Below are 18,322 nucleotides of genomic sequence, written 5' to 3' on the forward strand. Positions count from 1 at the left end.
AATTATAGTTCCAGAGAATTGCCCAGAACATTGAGAAATTAAATAACCTGCCCAGGGTCACATAGAAATTATTTGTCATACTTTAGAAAAAGTAATTTCTACCAGGAGGCATTTACTCTCTATGTGGCTTTAAGGAAATCTCTTCATTACTCTGATCTTCAGTTTCTTCATATTTAAAATGAGAGAGCCTTAGATAGGATGACAGTTGAGGTTCCTTTTGTCTCTAAAACTATGATCTTAGGGTGCTATAAAGGAATCTACCAGAATATATTTTTATTCAGTATAAGGAAGACCTTTCTAATAACCAAAGATGTCTCCAAATGGAATGAACCATTTTTCAGTGATCAGTTTCCTGGAAGTGTTCAAGAAAAAGGCCAAATGACCATCTCTTAGGGATTTTGTAGAGCACGTTCCTGAATTCTATCAGGACAGAGATTAGATGATTCTTTTTGTGTTTTTTTTTTTGAAATTCTAAAATTCTATAGATTTAGGAGTTTGAAAAAATATAATATAATTTTTTTCATTCAACCATGTATTTTCCTTTTACTAACCTCAGAGATAATCCTCCTGTCTCTCTCTGATTATTCCACAGAAAGCCTTTGACATGGATTTTACTTTTATCTACTGACACCAGCATTATAATAGAGTCCTATTTAATTTTCATTGTTTTCAGTTCCTTCAACTACATTTTTGAGATATGCTTTTATGACATATTTTCTTAGCATTTGTAGCCATGACATGAGCATTTTAGAATGGATGATTTGATTTTTGGTTTAACCAAAGAGATCTGTATTTCCCCCCAAGCATTGTCCAGCTGGACAGTTTTCAGGTGATACATGGGTTTAGAATCAGTCACAAAACAGAGCACTTGAGGATACATAGGCCTTTCTGAGCACAATTCACTACCTTTATCTAAAAACTAAATATAAATGTTTTTGGATAGTACAATGTTTTGCATTATTCACGCATTTTTATCCTCATAGCACAGTTAAAAATGACATTTTAGAAGAGAGCCACTAAGAGGGTCAGTGCCCTCAAATTCATATCAGGTAATGATCATTTGAAGGAACTAGTTTTTTTTTTTTTTCCCCAGATTAAAAGAGTCTTATAGGTCTGAGCTCTCTTTAAATGTTTGAAAGGCTGTCATATGAAAAGATCAGATTTATATGGTTTTAACTCAGAAATCAGGGCTTAAAGCAATTGATAGATATTGCCAAAAAACAAATTTAGATTTTAGATTACAATAAACACTTCCTAAGACTTAGAGCTATCTAACAGTAGAATTGGCATTCATGAGAGATAGTGCATTCCCCCTCATTGGGGAAGGCAAAATATCAAGTGTTTTTCACAGAGAATTTTTGTTCAGGTATATAGGTTAGGTTCAAACACTGATGTTTCTTTCAACTCTGAAATTCAGTGCTTCTAAAATATTGTGGGTGTTTATGTAGACCTAAAAGATAACAAATCACATGTTTTTGTGCTTCATTCCAGCCATTTCTCATTCAAGAGAGGCAGATCTCTCTACATTTGAACATAGTGGAGTCAAGCCCACCCATATAGTGAATATTAAGGAAATTGTCACAAAATTTGGTAATTGGTAGGGTAGTGGCTGGGAGGGTAAAAAGACCTAAAACATTTGTCTATTTGTAGTTCTTTTTAAACCAGTGTTATGATTAAAATGGATTTTGTCTGGAATTTATATATTTCCACTTCATAGCTCAAAAACTGAGTCTAAATATCATAATTGTTTGTAAGGAGCAGCAAGACATATCTCTTTGCATTAACCTTTGGACAATGTGAACAGTTTGAATGTAACATCAATACAAGTGGAATATTTCCCTTCCCATTTTATAGACTATCTTTGTACTATGGTAAACTCACATGTATTACCAAATATATTTTCTAGGACTGATTGATGCATGTAAATGAATTGTCATTTCCCTTGGAATCATTTAACAGGGCTCACACAATTGTTTGGTGAGGCTACAAGATATTTGAGTTCATGAATGTGGAGGTATTGTGGGATATGTCATCAGGAGAATAATATGTCAGCTCTTAAAGCAGAAATTATAATTGAACAGAAAAAACAAGACAGGTGGCACAGTAGAAAGAATGCCAGTTCTGGGGTCAGAAAGACTCAGCTTCCTGAGTTCAAATCAGACTTTCAGATACTTGCTAACATGACCGTGGACAAATCACTTTGACGAAATGGGTGTGTTTGGCAGAGGGAAACTCGAGCATTGATGCAATTGTTCTCCAGGACAGGCTGGGAAAAGGCTCTGATAGAGATCACTTTAGCTCCATGGTTTCACCCTCTGAGGAAGTCATGTAGGCAGAAATCCAAGTTACGTCAAATCCCTGAGGCCCACCCTCTGTGGGGGTCATGGGCAGTCTCACCTTGCTATGTCCTGTCAGAAATCTCAGTCATGTCCCTGAGGTTAAATTTTCCCTATAAATCTAATTATGGCCCTTATCATCTTTTTTGCTCTTTTTTGAGTCAGCCCATAATGGTATTCTGTCTCATAGTGTCTTTCCCCTTACCATTCCTTCATAATACCATGTGGTATTTCTCCTAACCCCACTGTGCCTTATGGTATCTGTCTCTTCAGACTCCACTTTTCCTTCTTATAGCTAACTAACTCTTTTAGGATGCTAAATTCCTTTTAAGGATTCAGCTTATCAGTTTAAGGCATATACCAATTTTATGGGGTGTTTTCTTTCTCCTGGGTAATTGTGAGTTCCATTGAGAAACCTGTGTTTCTATCTTTTCTATCTTTAGATCTTTTCTTTTTTATCTTTTCTATCATTAATTGTTAAAGTTCTTTTCTTTGTTATGTGCTCTCCCATTCTATTTCATATTTACTATTCCTGGTGTCTACTGTATCACTTCATATTGTCTATAATTTCTCAAAAACAAATATACCTTTTGCCAAAATTATTGCCATTATTTGATACTGCAGAAAGGATATAGAGCATTCAGAAAACTTTTATTATTGCCAAATTTTTCATGACCCTCACTTCAGTTCCACAACTCCACATGGGGTCACAATCCACAATTTAAGAAGCTTTGTTCTAAAGAACATCTAAAAGCTTGAGGTGGTAGGATCCATCCATATATGCCTGCCTGCTTTGTCTGGTGCTTGCCTACTTGGTATATTTTATCCATGGGAAGTGAGTTAGTGTAAAGAAGTGATTGCACTCTTAAAGCAAGAAAGTGGGAAGAAGTAAGGATATAAGGGACAAAAGAGGGAAAAGGAAATAGTAGGTAATAGCACAGGAGCAGCAGTTCTTTAATAAATTGGCTTTTATTCTTCAGTCTACATTGCTCATTCTTTGGAGATTAGAATCTTTTTTGAGAGTAGAAGGTTATCTATTATACTAGAGTATTACCTGCAGTTATACTTTTTTAACTAAAAAAAAATGGCATCTATAATTTCCCAGTCTTTCAGCTACATTAAAGACAAGCAGAAAAAGTCAGAAGAGAAAGACAAGATAGTTATAGAAAGAGACCATGCTTTGGAGCTTCTGTAACTAATCTTTGTCTTGGAAGTGATATGATGTAACGTAGGAAAGATTATATTTGAAAGGACAGAAAACAGTAAAGCAGAAGTAGTGAGATTGTATGAGGCGATATTGATCAAAAGGGCCAAGAGCTCAGAGGGACTTTAACTCTTCTTAAGGTAAAAGGTGTGTGAGTGTGTGTGTGTGTGTGTGTGTGTGTGTGTGTGTGTGTGTGAGAGAGAGAGAGAGAGAGAGAGAGAGAGAGAGAGAGAGAGAGAAAGAGACAGAGAAAGACAGAGAGACAGAGAGAGAGACAGAGAGACAGAGACAGAGACAGAGACAGAGACACACAGAGAGACAGAGACAGAGAGAGACAGAGACAGAGACAGAGATAGAGAGAAAAACAAAGAGAGACAGAGACAGAGAAAGACACAGAGAGAGAGAGAGAGAGAGAGAGAGAGAGAGAGAGAGAGACAGAGAGAGAGAGACAGAGACAGAGAGAAAAACAAAGAGAAACAAGAGACACAGAGAGAGAAAGACAGAGAGAGAGACAGAGAGACAGAGAGAGATAGAGAGAGACAGAGAGAGAGACAGAGAGAAAGGCAGAGATAGACACAAGAGGAAAGGAAGAAGAAGACTAAGAACAGAAGAAGAGAGAAGAGGAAAAGAGAGGAGAGAAGAGGGGAAGAGAAAGGAGGGGATGAGATAGGAAAGGAAAGAAGACAGGAAGGGAAAGGTATAGAGAAAGAAACAGAGAGAAAGAAATCAAGGGGATTTTTATGACATGATTTATAGGGCATATGTAAGGGAACTGAAAAATATTCCTGATTTACCAGATTACTTAATAGCCAACACTAGTGGTTCTTTAGTTTCTATTACTACAGATCTATCTTTTTGGTTTGAGAGACACCGTGAAATAGTAGATAACATTTTGGACTTGATTGGGAAGATCTGGGTTTTTGAATCTACCTCAGACAGTTACTAGTTTTATAATTATGGGCTACTCACTGTTTCATTACCTGTATTGGCCTATCTTGCAAGAATTTTGTGAGGCACAAGTGACAAATGTAAATATAGATTACAGGCAGCTAGGTTATGCAATGTATAGGAAAAAAATATTTGGAGTCAAGAAGATATGAATTTAAATACTTATTTTAGATATCAACTAGCTGTGTATCTCTGAACAAGATACTTATTATCTTTGTTTTTCATTTTCCTAATCTATAAAAAGGAATTATACTACAATCTACCTTTCAGGTTTATTGTGAAGATCAAATAAGTTAACAGATATAAACTGATTTGCAAACATTAAAGTACAATATACATAGTAGCTATCATTATTATCATTGTGTATATATATATATATGTATGTATAGATATGTATAGAGAAAGTCATATAAAAATCAATTATATTTTTATGCTTTTTCTCCCAATTGGAATGCAAATAGGAGTGTTATTAGATTTTAGGCCTTATCAATCATTTACATGTTTGTGCAAATTAACTTATGAGTGTAATTCTTAAATTTTAATGTTAGGATAATAAGGAAAAGCCATGGATAGGGATTTAAGGGAAGAAAAAGGGAAAAGATCTGAAGACCAATTTAACTTTCTTGGTAATTTTTCATAGGGCAAACTTCCATGTTGTATCTCTAAGGAGTGCATACTGTATTTATGTGTATGTGTGTTTGTGAAGAAGAGTCTGAGGACACAGCATGGAGGGAATCATTCTCTTTATTTATGTAGCATTGAGGAAATGGCTGTGTTTTGATCTATCTTTTATTGATTTTTTGTGCTTCATCTACTCATAGAGTTCCTGTTTTATTTAGAAAATGTTTCTGTGTTGGTTATATATTGTTCCTTGTTTTAGTCCTGGATGCTGTTGTGCGGCATATGAATAGAGGTATCATTTGTTTTGCCCGACTGCTGAGGAGGCAGATAGAGTACTGGGCCACAGATAATGTTACTGAGCTTTGTTTTCATACAGTGCCTTTCTTTGGAACGACTCTTTACATATGTTACAGCATTTTTCTTCTTAGTTTTTATTAAATGGCCAAGGAATGCTAGAGGCAGTAGAATGCATATTAAAAGGTACAACTTTTGTCCTTAAGGGATGCACATATTAAAAAGGCAAGAGAGATCAGCATGCTTTAAAAAAAAAAGATATTCCTGGAATAGAAATTACTGTCTCTTTTATTTGGACTGAATAGTTGGACTATTGGGTATTGATTCTTGTCCAGCCTTATAAAAGGTTCTATGAGATCTACTAGTCAATAGCGCAGAGTCAACACCCTGCCAAACTTTCCGAATCCCAGTCCCAATTGAAAAATAATTTTGTATTTGTGGCTCCCAATGCCTAGACTATTTCTATGTAATCAAGTGACAATATCAAGACAAAAAGCATTTTTTAAGCACTTACTATGTGCCAGGTACTGTACTGCTAGAAAAATAAATATAAACAAAAGAAATACTTTTCCTTCCAAGAGGGGAAGACAGCAGATTAAAGGGAGCCAAACATGATAGGGGAAGATACTAAAAGGGAGTATGGGATGGAAATTTAAAGAGTCAGAAGCAGAACTAGGAGGAGAATGAAGGATGGCTGGCCTGGATCTTTCCACCAAATGGAGACCCAGGAGTATGTCACCAATGGGATAAGGGAGCCAGCCTGGTAGAGGGATGATCCGAGGTGAGAGAGCAACTGAGGCATGATTGATTATGTCTGCAGAATTAGTAACTGAGCCAAGAGAGCAATGAAGAGTCAGAAATAATAATAAAAAAAATTTGATCAATTTCCTATGTTCCGGATGTACAGAAGACTTGGATTCAAATCCTGTGTCTATCATTTATGGCAAATCACTTAATATTCTATTTCCTTATTTATAAAATGAAAGGGTTGGACAAGTCAACTTTCTAAGATCTATACACTTTTCCTATAATTCTGTGATCTCCCTCTAAGTGTTTTTTCCCCTGTTGGCATCAGGAACACCACAATCTCCTTTTTCTCATTCTCTCTTTTTAACATTTCCTATTTCCTAGGGGAAGCTAGATGGTGCATTTGATAAAGTCAGATCCGAAGTCAGAATGATCCACTTTCTGAGTTCAGATCTGGCCTCCAAATCTTACTAACTGTGTGACACTGGGCAAATCATTTAAATCTGTTTCCTCAGTTTCCTTATCTGTAAAATGAGCTAGAAAAGGAAATGGCAAACCATTCCAGTATTATGCCAAAAACAAACCCAAATAAGGTTTGGACAATGAGTTGGACAAGACTGAGCAACAAAATGGTTACATTTATTTCTTCTTCGTTCTTAAAAAAAAAATCTCTTTAATCTGACTGTCTCATGATTCCATATCTCCCAAAATTCTGTCCTTGGCCTTTTTCTCCCTTTGGATTTAGTCTTGGGAGGTACATCCATTCTCTTGGCTTTATCTGTCCCCCTTAGACATATCTCCCAAATCCATAGGTTAATGACTTGATCTTTCTCTCTCAAACTCCAGAACAGTGATTCTTACAGCTTATAGACTATTTCTACCTGAATTGCCACCACTCTTGATGGACTCATAAAATCATAGATCTAGAAGCAAAAGAGAATTCATAAACCATTTAATTCAGTCAACTAATTAGGCAAATAAGGAAATGGAGACCTTTGAGATTAAGTCATTTATCTAAGATTAGGCAAGTTTTTGAATCAGGTCTACTGATTCTTTTTCACCATACTACATTACCTCCCAAACTCAATATGTCTTTAACCAAACATAATATCTTCCCCTTGACTTCCCTCTTTTTGTCAGTTGGACCAGCATGTACCATGTTGGGAAATTTTGGTGTTCTTCCATCTCCTTCACTTCTGTCTTCATATCCAGTCAATTATCATGACATGTTAATTCTAACATTGTAGTAATATAGGTCTCTTTTTGATTTAAACGAACACCATTGTTCCAAGCTTAAAAGGGTAGAGTTGGGGGGGGGGGGGGAAGAGGGCCTTGAACTTGGAATCAGGAAAGGTTCAAATACCCTTCATCTCTATGATCTTGGGCAAGTCTTTCTCTGTGCCTCAATTTCTTCACGTGTAAAATGAGAGCTCTGAATTCGGGTCTTCCTGTCTTCAAGGTCAAGGTCATTTCTTTATTTACACACACACACACTCTCTCTCTCTCTCCATATATATATACATATATTATATACATACACATACACAGACACATAAACATTTTGTCTCCTCTGATAGCATATAATTTCCTTGAGGTCAGGCTCTGCTTCATTTTTGACTTTGTATTCGTAGTATCCCTAGCATATTGCCTGGACATGTAGGTAACCAATAGGTGCATATTAATTGATTGAAATAGTGTTATTTGAAAGAATATGAATTAGGTCTTAAATGTGTCTTCAGATAAATCAAATTATAGACTTTAGATAAGGCTTTGCATAAATTTTTTTTATAAAAATCTTTCTACTCTCAAAGGGGCCTTCAACTTTTATTATATTATGAGCAATGACATAGGTCTGCCCTCTCCTAATTACAGGTTTACTCATATACTGCTGCTTCTTTCTCTCTCTTTTTCCTCTTTTCCAGCTTCTCTCATATTTATTTTGCCCAGGCTACAAAAAATTCTTAGAAAACAAATAATTATAGACTCTCCACAAAAGCTATATAGACTGAATCACTTGTGATGTCGAAGGTTGTTTGATAATAGGGGTTCTCAAAGTCTATTCAGTGCTTGTGAATCTCAGAACTGGCCAATAATTCCCTCCTTGAAATATACTATGGGATACTTTGATATTGGCTGCTATTGTTTCACTGCCTATGATCATTGAGATTAAAGGTCTAAATTGTTATTACTCCTTCCTTTTTAGAGATTTCATTCAGATATTTTCCCCCAGAGCTCAACCAGCTTTTCTATCCAAAGTCAACCAGAGTTTTTCCTTTAAAAAGAGGGGTTCGTACACTATTATACTTCCTACTTCTCAGACAACTGCTAAATGATTTTTAAGATTTAGAAAAATCTTAAAGTAGCATTGATAATTGTTCAGTAAAGAAGAGAATCAGCAATACCCAGAGAGAGAACTATGGGAAATGAGTGTGAACAACAACATAGCATTTCCACTCTTTCTGTTATTGTGTGGTTGTATTTTTGTTTTCCTTCTCAGGTTTTTTTCTTCCTTTCTAGATTCAATTTTCCTTGTGCAGCAAGATATGTACACATATACTTTAGCATATTTAACAAGTATTGGACTACCTGCCATTTAGGGGAGGGGGTGAGGAGGAGGAGGAGCAAAGTTGGAGCAGAAGGCTTTGCAAGGGTCAATGTTGAAAAATTACCCATGCATATGTTTTGTAAATAAAAAGCTATAATAATAATAAAAGTATAATAATAATAAAAATAATAATAAAAGTCTCTGGATAGGTCATTAATTGGATAGACTTTTAAAATCCCTACTCTTGTGTCTTGTGTATGTGTGTGTGTATATCTGTCTGTGTGTATGTGTATGTGTACATGCATGTGCATGTAATCATTGTGGTAGAGAATATAAATAGAACAGAGGGATATGTGGTTAAAGAAATATATTCTCATTTGGGTATAATAGCTAATCTTTGCATAATTATTTAAGGCTTGAAAAGTGCTTTACAAACATGATCTTATTTATCTGCATGATCTTGGATGAATCCTTTAACCTTTCAGCAATCTTTGACAACTAACACATTATTTAAAATTTTTATTTTATGCTTTAATTTAAAAAGTATTTTCTTTCCTTTTCATATTTTCCTCCCTTAAAAAACAAAACAAAAACAAACAAAAATCCTCTTTGTAACAACAACTTTTGAACAGTAAAGTCAAAAAATTTTCCTCACTGGTGTTAACTCATGGGAACCAATAAGCAGTATTATATTGTTTTGAGTATCTATCACCAAATTAAGTTGTGAAATTCAATATTTTGCCTATTTATCCTGGGTAACTAATGGACAAGAAGAAGAAGAAGAAAATTCTGGATTTTAAATTACAGACTATCAGTATTGGATGGAGAGAACAGTGTCCTTCTCCACCATCCTCTTAGAGATTTAGAGATTAAGTGACTTGCATTTCAAAAACACTACCTAGTATAATGCTAAGAATAACAGAATTAAAAAATGTGGGTTTTAATTAGGGACATGGTGCTAAATGTTTAACAACCAGGTTCTCCAGAAGGGGGAGAAAAAGTATCCACATACTTTAAAGTTTAGTCTAAATCAGTAACACTTTCATAAGTCTAAATAACTAACAAAAAAATCAATTTTGTCAATTGATAATTTCTGAGTAAATGCTCACACTGAACATTTAACAATAGGCTTTACTTAGCAGTAAGAACAGGCTCTAGCATATATCTGATTCTAATCTTTCTTTACCACTAATTAGATGTGTAACTTTGGATACATCACAGAACCTCCCTGCACCCTCACATTTTCTTATCTTAACACTTGAAAGATTTATGTTTTCTTTGGTGTTGGCTTTTTTTTTAACCAACATACATCATCACTACTCTAGTGTATGGGTTCTTTTGGCACGTGCACACACACACATATCTATACATGAAAATCCAATCTCAGGCACCTACTAGCTAATCAAGGAAGGAAGGGAAGGAGGATGAGAAGGAGAGATGAAGAATACAGTAGAGAACACTGCACATATTTTTAAAGGGATGGTTTTCCCATCATCTTGATCCAAAGTTCCATGATGATAAATCAGAAACAGAATCAGTAATAGATTCAAGTTCCCTGACTCCCTATCTAGTCTCTTTCCAATGTACAAACTAACCTTTAGTTTACTATTTAGGATTGGAAGTTGGGCTATTTTTTGTTTTGACTGTTTTAAAAAGTATACTGTTATTTATTTACAAGCCTATTTGAAATAGTCTTTATGATTCTAACGTTGACAAGCGTATGAAAACAAAGTAGCTAAAATAAGTAAGGATAGCATCAGATTAAGGAGCACAATAGTAATGTTATAGAACCAGATTAATAGGCAAGTTGGATGAGTAGTTCTCATTTCCATTCCCTCCCTCTAGCCTTCGTTTTTTTGAGCTCATCAGATGAATACACACTGTAATGATATATTCTGTTGTTTGAAAGTAGGAAACAAATTCAGAGCGACATTTTCTTTGTGAATGGTCTGTTGCCTAGGACTTCTTTTTGGTGAAGTTAATGATAGAAATAATCTTACAATAGGGTTTTACAGTCCATTTCTATAAGCAAGGGAGATGGAATGTTTTTTAATAACCATATAGCTATTTGATGATTTTTAGACTTCCTACATGAAGACAGTATGCATATAGATTGATATAGAATTATTTAAAATGCTGCATATAAATTAAACATTAAAAAGGGGAGATACAGGCAGGCTAAGCTGTTCCATTATAATCTTGGGTTGTGCTCAGTTCTTACCTCAAGGACACACACTCCATCCATTTCATATCGGATGTCCTTCTTTTGAAAGGTGATCACCAAGGTTCAAGTAACATATCAGCATAGCAGGGAATTGTATAATTTATAGGGCTTTTTTAAAGCAGAGGGCAGAAAACTTGTTCATAAATTAAAACTCTTTTCTCTTGTTCTTTCTTTCTTTTCTCCATTTACAGATTGGCGCATTGAAAGATTATTATCATTTTTACCATAGCAGGACGATTAAAAGGTCTGTTCTCTCAAGCCGAGGAACGCACAGCTTCATTTCAATGGAACCAAAGGTAAAAAGAACCTGTTGGATGGGGACCAGAAGTCTAGGCTTCTGCATTTTTCATTGGTAATGTCATACTTGGAGATGATAGCCCCAGTGAAGTTTAATATTTCAGTAGCTGAACCATATCATATCTTATCTAAGGTCTTGGCTTACTAGTCATGTGAGGGCTCAACAGTACTTTGATTTTAACTGATACGTCTTTTTCATCTAACTAAATTATGGGACTTTTGCGTTGTTCATCAAGACTGGTCCTTGTGGGAATTAATTTTGATTCTGAATGTCCATATGCACTTTAGTAATCTGGGCTTTTTATTTTATCTATAAAAGAAAAATGACTGATGCTATTTTTATTAGTGAAAAACATAAGGGTAGGGATTAATTCAGTCCTTATGACAAGCCTCAGGTCAACATAAGGAACCACAGTTTAGACTGACATCATTAAGAACTAAGGAGTTGCTCTGTGTCATCTATATAAAAATCTCCACTATAATTTAATTGTCAGTGTTTGGCTTAAACTTGATTGCCCTGGAGGAGTGCTTCCCGCTTGTAGGGGAAACAGGTACTCTGAGAAACTAATGGGTGACAGACACGTTGAAATCTGTTGTGCCAGAAAAGACATCTCTTTTTGACTCATATACCTGGCCTCTCTCTTTTTTTACCCCTGTAAATAGCTCCTTCCAAACATCACGATAAAGCCTCGCAAGAAATATTCCCTGCTTCCTTTCACATCATTCCCACAATATGTGAAGAAGTTAATGGAACATCTCAAAACATTCTGCAGAGGGAACAGGGATGGTAGTGAGGAGGAATAAGGATACAAGGGGAAAAAGATAATTGTTAGTTGCTAACTTCTAAGAGGAAGTATGGAGTAGTAGACAAAAGATTTAGAGCTGAAAAGGTTCTTATAGGTTATTACCTAGTGTTAGGATAGAATTGAGAGTTAGAAAGAGCCTTAGAAGACATCTAGTTTGGGACCAGGGAAATTCAATGATTTGCTCAGTTTCATACAGCAAATAATTTAGATGATGCAGTAGATAGAGGGCCATGTGTGGTGTCAAAAATACCTGAGTTCAAACCTACGTTACTTACTACCTATGTGATCTTGGGTAAATCACTTAATCTTTGCCTCAGTTTTCACATCTTTTTTTTTTTTAAATAACTTTGTATTGACAGAACCCATGCCAGGGTAATTTTTTACAACATTATCCCTTGTACTCACTTCTGTTCCGATTTTTTCCCCTCCCTCCCTCCACGCCCTCCCCCAGATGGCAAGCAGTCCTTTACATGTTAAATAGGTTACAGTATATCCTAGATACAATATATGTTTGTAGAACTGAAGAGTTGTCTTGTTGCACAGGGAGAATTGGATTCAGAAGGTAAAAATAACCCAGGAAGAAAAACAAAAATGCAAGCAGTTTATATTCATTTCCCAGTGTTCTTTCTTTGGGTGTCGCTGCTTCTGTCCATTCTTGATCAATTGAAACTGAGTTAGGTCTCTTTGTCAAAGAAATCCACTTCCATCAGAATACATCCTCATATAGTATCATTGTTGAGGTATATAATGATCTCCTGCTTCTGCTCATAGTTTTCACATCTGTAAAATGGGGATAATAAAAACACCTCTCAGGATTGTTGTGAGATTCAAATGAGATATTTGTAAAGTTCTTAGCACAGTGCCTGACACATAGTAAACACAACAGTGTTTACCTTTGATGACAATAATTAATTTGAACCCAACACCTGATCTCTTTCTCTATCAATAGGAAGACCTAGAATCAAATTTCATTTTTTCTGTGAAAATGAAAAAAATCACCTTATTTCTCTGAACCTAAATTTCCTCTTCCTAAATGGTGGAGTTAACAACATACCATCATGTTGTGAGGCTAACATGAAATAATGTACATGAAGCATTTTGCAAACTTTCAAATGTTACATCATGTCAGTAATTATTTTTGTTGTCTGTGATGTTTGCTTTAAATGTTGATTTTCACCCATTCACCCTATTTGGGGAAGGGCCTAACTAGAGAGAAGTAATTTAATCTTCCACCTGGAGGTGAGTAGTAAACATATGAACAATGGATGGCTGTACTTATTTGTCATGATTTCTCTTATTTCTTTTGGAATATTATTTTATTAGCATGATAGTTCTTTTTCTAATGTTATTTGATGTATAGAGTCATTTCCAGTGTTATTTGAGTCATTGGAGTTATGGAGTCATTTTTAAATGATGAAAAAACTGTTAAAGCCAGTAGATTTGTGGCTTTTGTTTCTTTTTTTTTTTCAGAGAGGATAATCATTTAAAGATTTTATTTATTAGAGCAAAAGACAGTCATTTTAATTAATGTGCAAATTGGGTCTGAAACTTGGAGTCCTGCCCTCGGTTATGTGCCATGACTTGCCTTGTTTAATTTTATCCAAAATATTATGACACAATATTCATGTTTGCACAATTATATCTCAGTGGTATAAAAGATACCTTATTTTCTTCACCCAATTTTCTCAGGGTTATAGGAACATCTCCCAAAGCTCCCAGACGATTGAATTTTCTCACCCTTGTTTCCCACTCAGAACTGAATATTTCTGGAAATGCAATCTGCTGGGCCATTTCTGAATTAGCCAAGTGTTTGAAGCAAAGTCACGTTTTTCATCTTTTGGTTAACTTTCCAAGGCCTGTTTGATCTTTTGTAATTAAGATGGTTCATATTTCTGACTTCATGTGCATTGACAATGGGATTTTCATAAGCCAAACACAAGTTATTTACAAAGTTAAAAAATGTAGTGTATAATTTTATATTATTTTCAGAATTCAGAATTCACTAAATATGGGCAAATTTCTATCTTTTTTTAATATTCTGAGCTTTTTAGTTTGCATCCCACTTTTTAAAGTGAAGACTTATTGTTTTGGGTATGGGTACTGAAATTTCAAATAGCTGAATTGTAGTCTAAAAGTGTCATCACAATCACTAATTTATGGCAAAAGATGGATGGTACAAAAAGGAAGAGGTTCTTAGCAATAGCCCTAAAAGTGGTGCCAGTCTTTCTTTATTCTAAGGCTATCTATAAGGAAAAAAAAAATAAAAGTAAAGAGAGTCCAGCTCCTTGGCCTGATGTTTGGATTGGTGTCAGATGAAGATTCTTTGTGGCACAACACATATCTAAGAAGTCTGATCATCTTCATAGTTTTCTTTGTCTGTTTTTATATTCCAATGTGTTGTGTATGTCTTTAGGAGATGTATTCTTAAATTTCTGTTCATATATAGCCAATAAACATTTAATAAGCACCTATCACCTTGCTATAAGCACTAGCCATACAAATACAAAAAATAAAGGGAAAAAGAAAGAAAGAAAGAAAAAAAGAAAGAAAGAAAGAGAGAGAAAGGAAAAGAAAAGAACAAAAAATAAAAAGAAAGAAAATCCTTGTCATTCATGTACTTATAATTTCATGGTAGGATGACAACAAATTTAGGACTACACTAAAGGGCTAAACAAGGATAAACCTGTATGATTGTAGAATCAACCATAACTACATCCTGAATGATATATTCTGAGCCTTCTTCTCATATTTTTTGGCATGCCTGTGTTATGGGATACCTGGCAGATAACACTGGAATAATGGGAAATTGGCTTTCCTTCCCTCTACCTAGCATCTTTAAAGGTCTTCTGGAATTAATGTGCAGGCTCAAGAACTGCAGGGGAATTGTCACTTGTTTTGTGATAAAGTAGGAATGGCCCTATTCAAAGTTAATTCTAAAATAGTTGATTGTTTAATAAATATTTATTAAGTGCCTGTAGTGTGCCAGACACTAAGTGGTCTGGATACAAGAAGAGGCAAAACACTCTCAAGGGGTTCAGAATTGAAGGGAGAGAAAACAAGCAAATAAATATATATAAAGAGACTATAAATAGGATAAATAGGAAATAATTAAAAGAGGGAAGGCACTAGAATCAAAATGGGTTGAGAAAACTTTCCTAAAGGAGATGAGATTTTTATTGGGACTTAAAGGAAGCCAAGGGAAAAAGTAGAAGATGAAGAGGGAAGGAGAACTGGAGAAAATACCCAAAGCTCAGAGATGTAGCGTCTTGGTTGTAGAGCAACAAGGGAAAGAGTACCAGAAGGGATGCAAGATATGAGATGATTAGAAAGGTAAAAAGGAGCTAGGTCATGAAGGATTCTGAATGCCAGACAGAACATTTTATATTTGATTGTGGAGGTGCTAGGGAGCCAAACACATTATTGAGTGCAGTGGGGATAACATGGTTAAAACTATGAAGTAGAAAAATCGCTTTAGTGGTTCAGTGGAAGATGGATTAGAGTGGAAAGAGACCTGAAACAGGCAGACCCAATAACAGACTCTTACAATAATTTGGTCATGAAGTTATTATAAAGTCTGTCTCAGAGTAGTGACAGTGTTGGGGGAAGACATTTTTGGGGAGTAGAGGGAGAATTTTTCCCGAGTTTTACAGAAGTGAAATTGATAGTCCTTGGCAAGAGATTAGATAATGAGTGACAGGAGTAAGAGACAGTAAAGAGTTGAGTATTACCCCAACTAGTGAACCTGAAGGACTGGAAAGATGTAGTAGGGGAAGGAAGAGAAGAGGAGATGAGATCTATTTTGAACATGAGAGTTTGAGATGTCTTCTGCACATCCAGTTTAAAATATCTGAAAGGTAGTTGGAGATGCAAGATTGGAGATCAGCAGAGAGATAGGGGAAGGATGGGTCAATTTTGAAATAGTAATTAAGTCCATGGGAGCTTCCAACAGTACTGCTGTTATTTGAGCCTGTCATTGTTTCCTTTCTCATGTTCTAGGGACAGCAGGAGCAGACACTGACCTCCTAGATTAGTACAGGCTCATCTTAAGACCTAGTCAAAGATCTGTCAGGATAGGATTATGTAGAAATTGAGGATGAGGATAGTTGTAAGTGACTCTATAGATCATTATCTCTGATTGAGAAAGGGAGGCATAAATTTATGGCAATACTGTCAAAGTTCATGGACAGTTCCCTCCTATCTGTAAGCAAGCAATAAATTTTGGGGGAGAGGGAAGGAGTGAGTTTGCTCTATAGTAATACAGAAGGGGTTTGGGAAAAGTCTCTTGTTCCAAAACATAATACATCAATAAATTTAAATAATTTTAAAAGGAATAGCTTTTTAAATGTGATTTCTTTTCAAAGCAATAGGATTTCTTCTGATTTAGAGGATAACCCTATTGGAAGAGGCATATTCATACTCTGATTGGAATTATGTATTGTATTTATGTAAACATACATAATTAAAGTGTGTTACCTGAGAGAAATTTTGATTAAGAAGTGAGCAATGTGTAATGTGACAATTTTAAAAGGACTTGAATGAAGACTTAAAACATAGTTCTCTAGGGCATCCTATTCCTGCAGTTTTGTGGACTTAATTGAAACGACCATACAAACAATAGGGGGAGGGTTTATACTATGTATCTGTGATTTCTGGCACATAGAAAGTGTTTAGTTATTAACTATTGGCTAAGAGAGAGTTTATAATGCAACAGTGCACAAGACCTTTCCCAGAGACATACACACCATATAGAAATATAAAGACACATAAAGAAAGCCATCAAGATGATTAGACTTCTCAAAGTTGCGTTGCTTTGCTAGAAAGAAGCTTCACCTAACTCTTTCAATGTCCTCCTTCTAAAACATATTGTTCAAACAAGTTGTTGTTTGTCCTTTGCTCTGGAAGAGGACCATGACATGTGAATAAATTGGACTTAAGTGAGGGTAGGCTACATACAGTAACCAATCTCATTCTCTTCTCCAAAGCCATCTAGATCCAGTGGTAAGATATATAGATCCAGACAATTAAAAATGGCCCTACGTGTGGTAGGAACCATTGGTCTTCTAAGCTAAAATCTTTCCCATATAACAAATGAGGCAAAGAATGGCCTCTTTTATCTAGTCCAAAAAAAAATAAATCAGTCTGTGAGGGGAAGCCCCTTGAGGTTTCTGGCTCAAACAGAAATTATAAGTATTTATATTTACTCATAGCCATCAAGGCCCAAACAATGATCAAGTGAGACTTGAACTGGAATATATTGTTGACCAATCAGTGAGAACCAGTGATTTGGGTTTAAAGCATGGTCCTTAAAAAGAAATCTAGTCATAAACCCCAAAATATCTCATAAGGTTTTGACAATCAAAATTTATATTCCTTTGGGTAGAGCACCCACAAGTAAGTGAGGAAGGGAAGAGAGAGAGGGAGAGGAGAGAAAGAGGGAGGAGGAAGGCTAAGAATAATTAGGAAGGAAGAAAAAAAGGAGGAAGGAAGGAATGAAGAAACGAAGGAACGAAGGAACGAAGGAACGAAGGAAGGAAAGGAAAAGAGCCTTGAATCATTAAATTGGTATTGTCTCAGTCAAACTGAAACCTGGGAAAAACCTTAACTTAAAAAGACCAATGTCTCCTACTATATCCTGAGCCAACTCCAGCCATCTGGATCTTGCCACTGGACCCAGATGGCTCTGAAGATGAGAGTGAATATGCAGAGTCAGTGAGGATGCAGAAGGACCCAAAGTAAATTCTGGGAGGAGACTATACAAGATTGCAGGTTAATCTTTATTGCAGGCAGCAAGTTATTGTGGAAAGATTACTGGATTGAGAGTCAGAAGAGCAGTATGTAAATCCTGACCTGCTATTTATTAACTATGTGACCTTGGACCATTATCTTACATCTTTCCAAAGAATGTTTTCTTAGGACTTGACAGAGTAAATGATTACACTCCTCAGCAATATCAAAGTCTTAAGGGATTATATTGTTCTTTGAGAATGATACTTCAGAGAAAGACTCAGAGGGAGTCTAATATTGGGAGAGTCTTCTTTAATGAAAGAATTCCATTGATTTACCAGGCAGGTAATACTCAGGTTAAGGAATTGGTGAGAGGGGGTTAGCAGAGATGGTGTTTGGGATACGGAGGCTTAGAATCTCAGGTAAATAATAAAATCCTAACCAGATTCTATAGAGACCAGAAATCAATGCTCCCAAATATTCTATTGTAGTAGCTGGTTAAGATCCCTGAAAGAATCTGTCAACCATGTTCTTTTTGCAATGAAGTCGACCAACACACGTTACTGACAGGAGACA

General features: G+C 35.6%; 1 protein-coding gene across 2 annotated transcripts in view; it reads left to right on the plus strand.

Annotated features, from left to right (window-relative positions):
• PCSK5 (proprotein convertase subtilisin/kexin type 5) overlaps nucleotides 1–18,322 on the plus strand; it is a 610,712-nt gene that overhangs the window by 47,619 nt on the left and 544,771 nt on the right. For both annotated transcript variants that reach the window (XM_051998572.1, XM_051998571.1), the window contains exon 2: nucleotides 11,111–11,215. In XM_051998572.1, coding sequence (XP_051854532.1) covers nucleotides 11,111–11,215 — 105 coding nt within the window. The remainder of the gene's footprint in view (nucleotides 1–11,110; nucleotides 11,216–18,322) is intronic.

The sequence above is a fragment of the Antechinus flavipes genome, chromosome 1 (assembly GCF_016432865.1).
Source record: "Antechinus flavipes isolate AdamAnt ecotype Samford, QLD, Australia chromosome 1, AdamAnt_v2, whole genome shotgun sequence".
NCBI classification, from domain to species: Eukaryota; Metazoa; Chordata; class Mammalia; order Dasyuromorphia; family Dasyuridae; genus Antechinus; species Antechinus flavipes.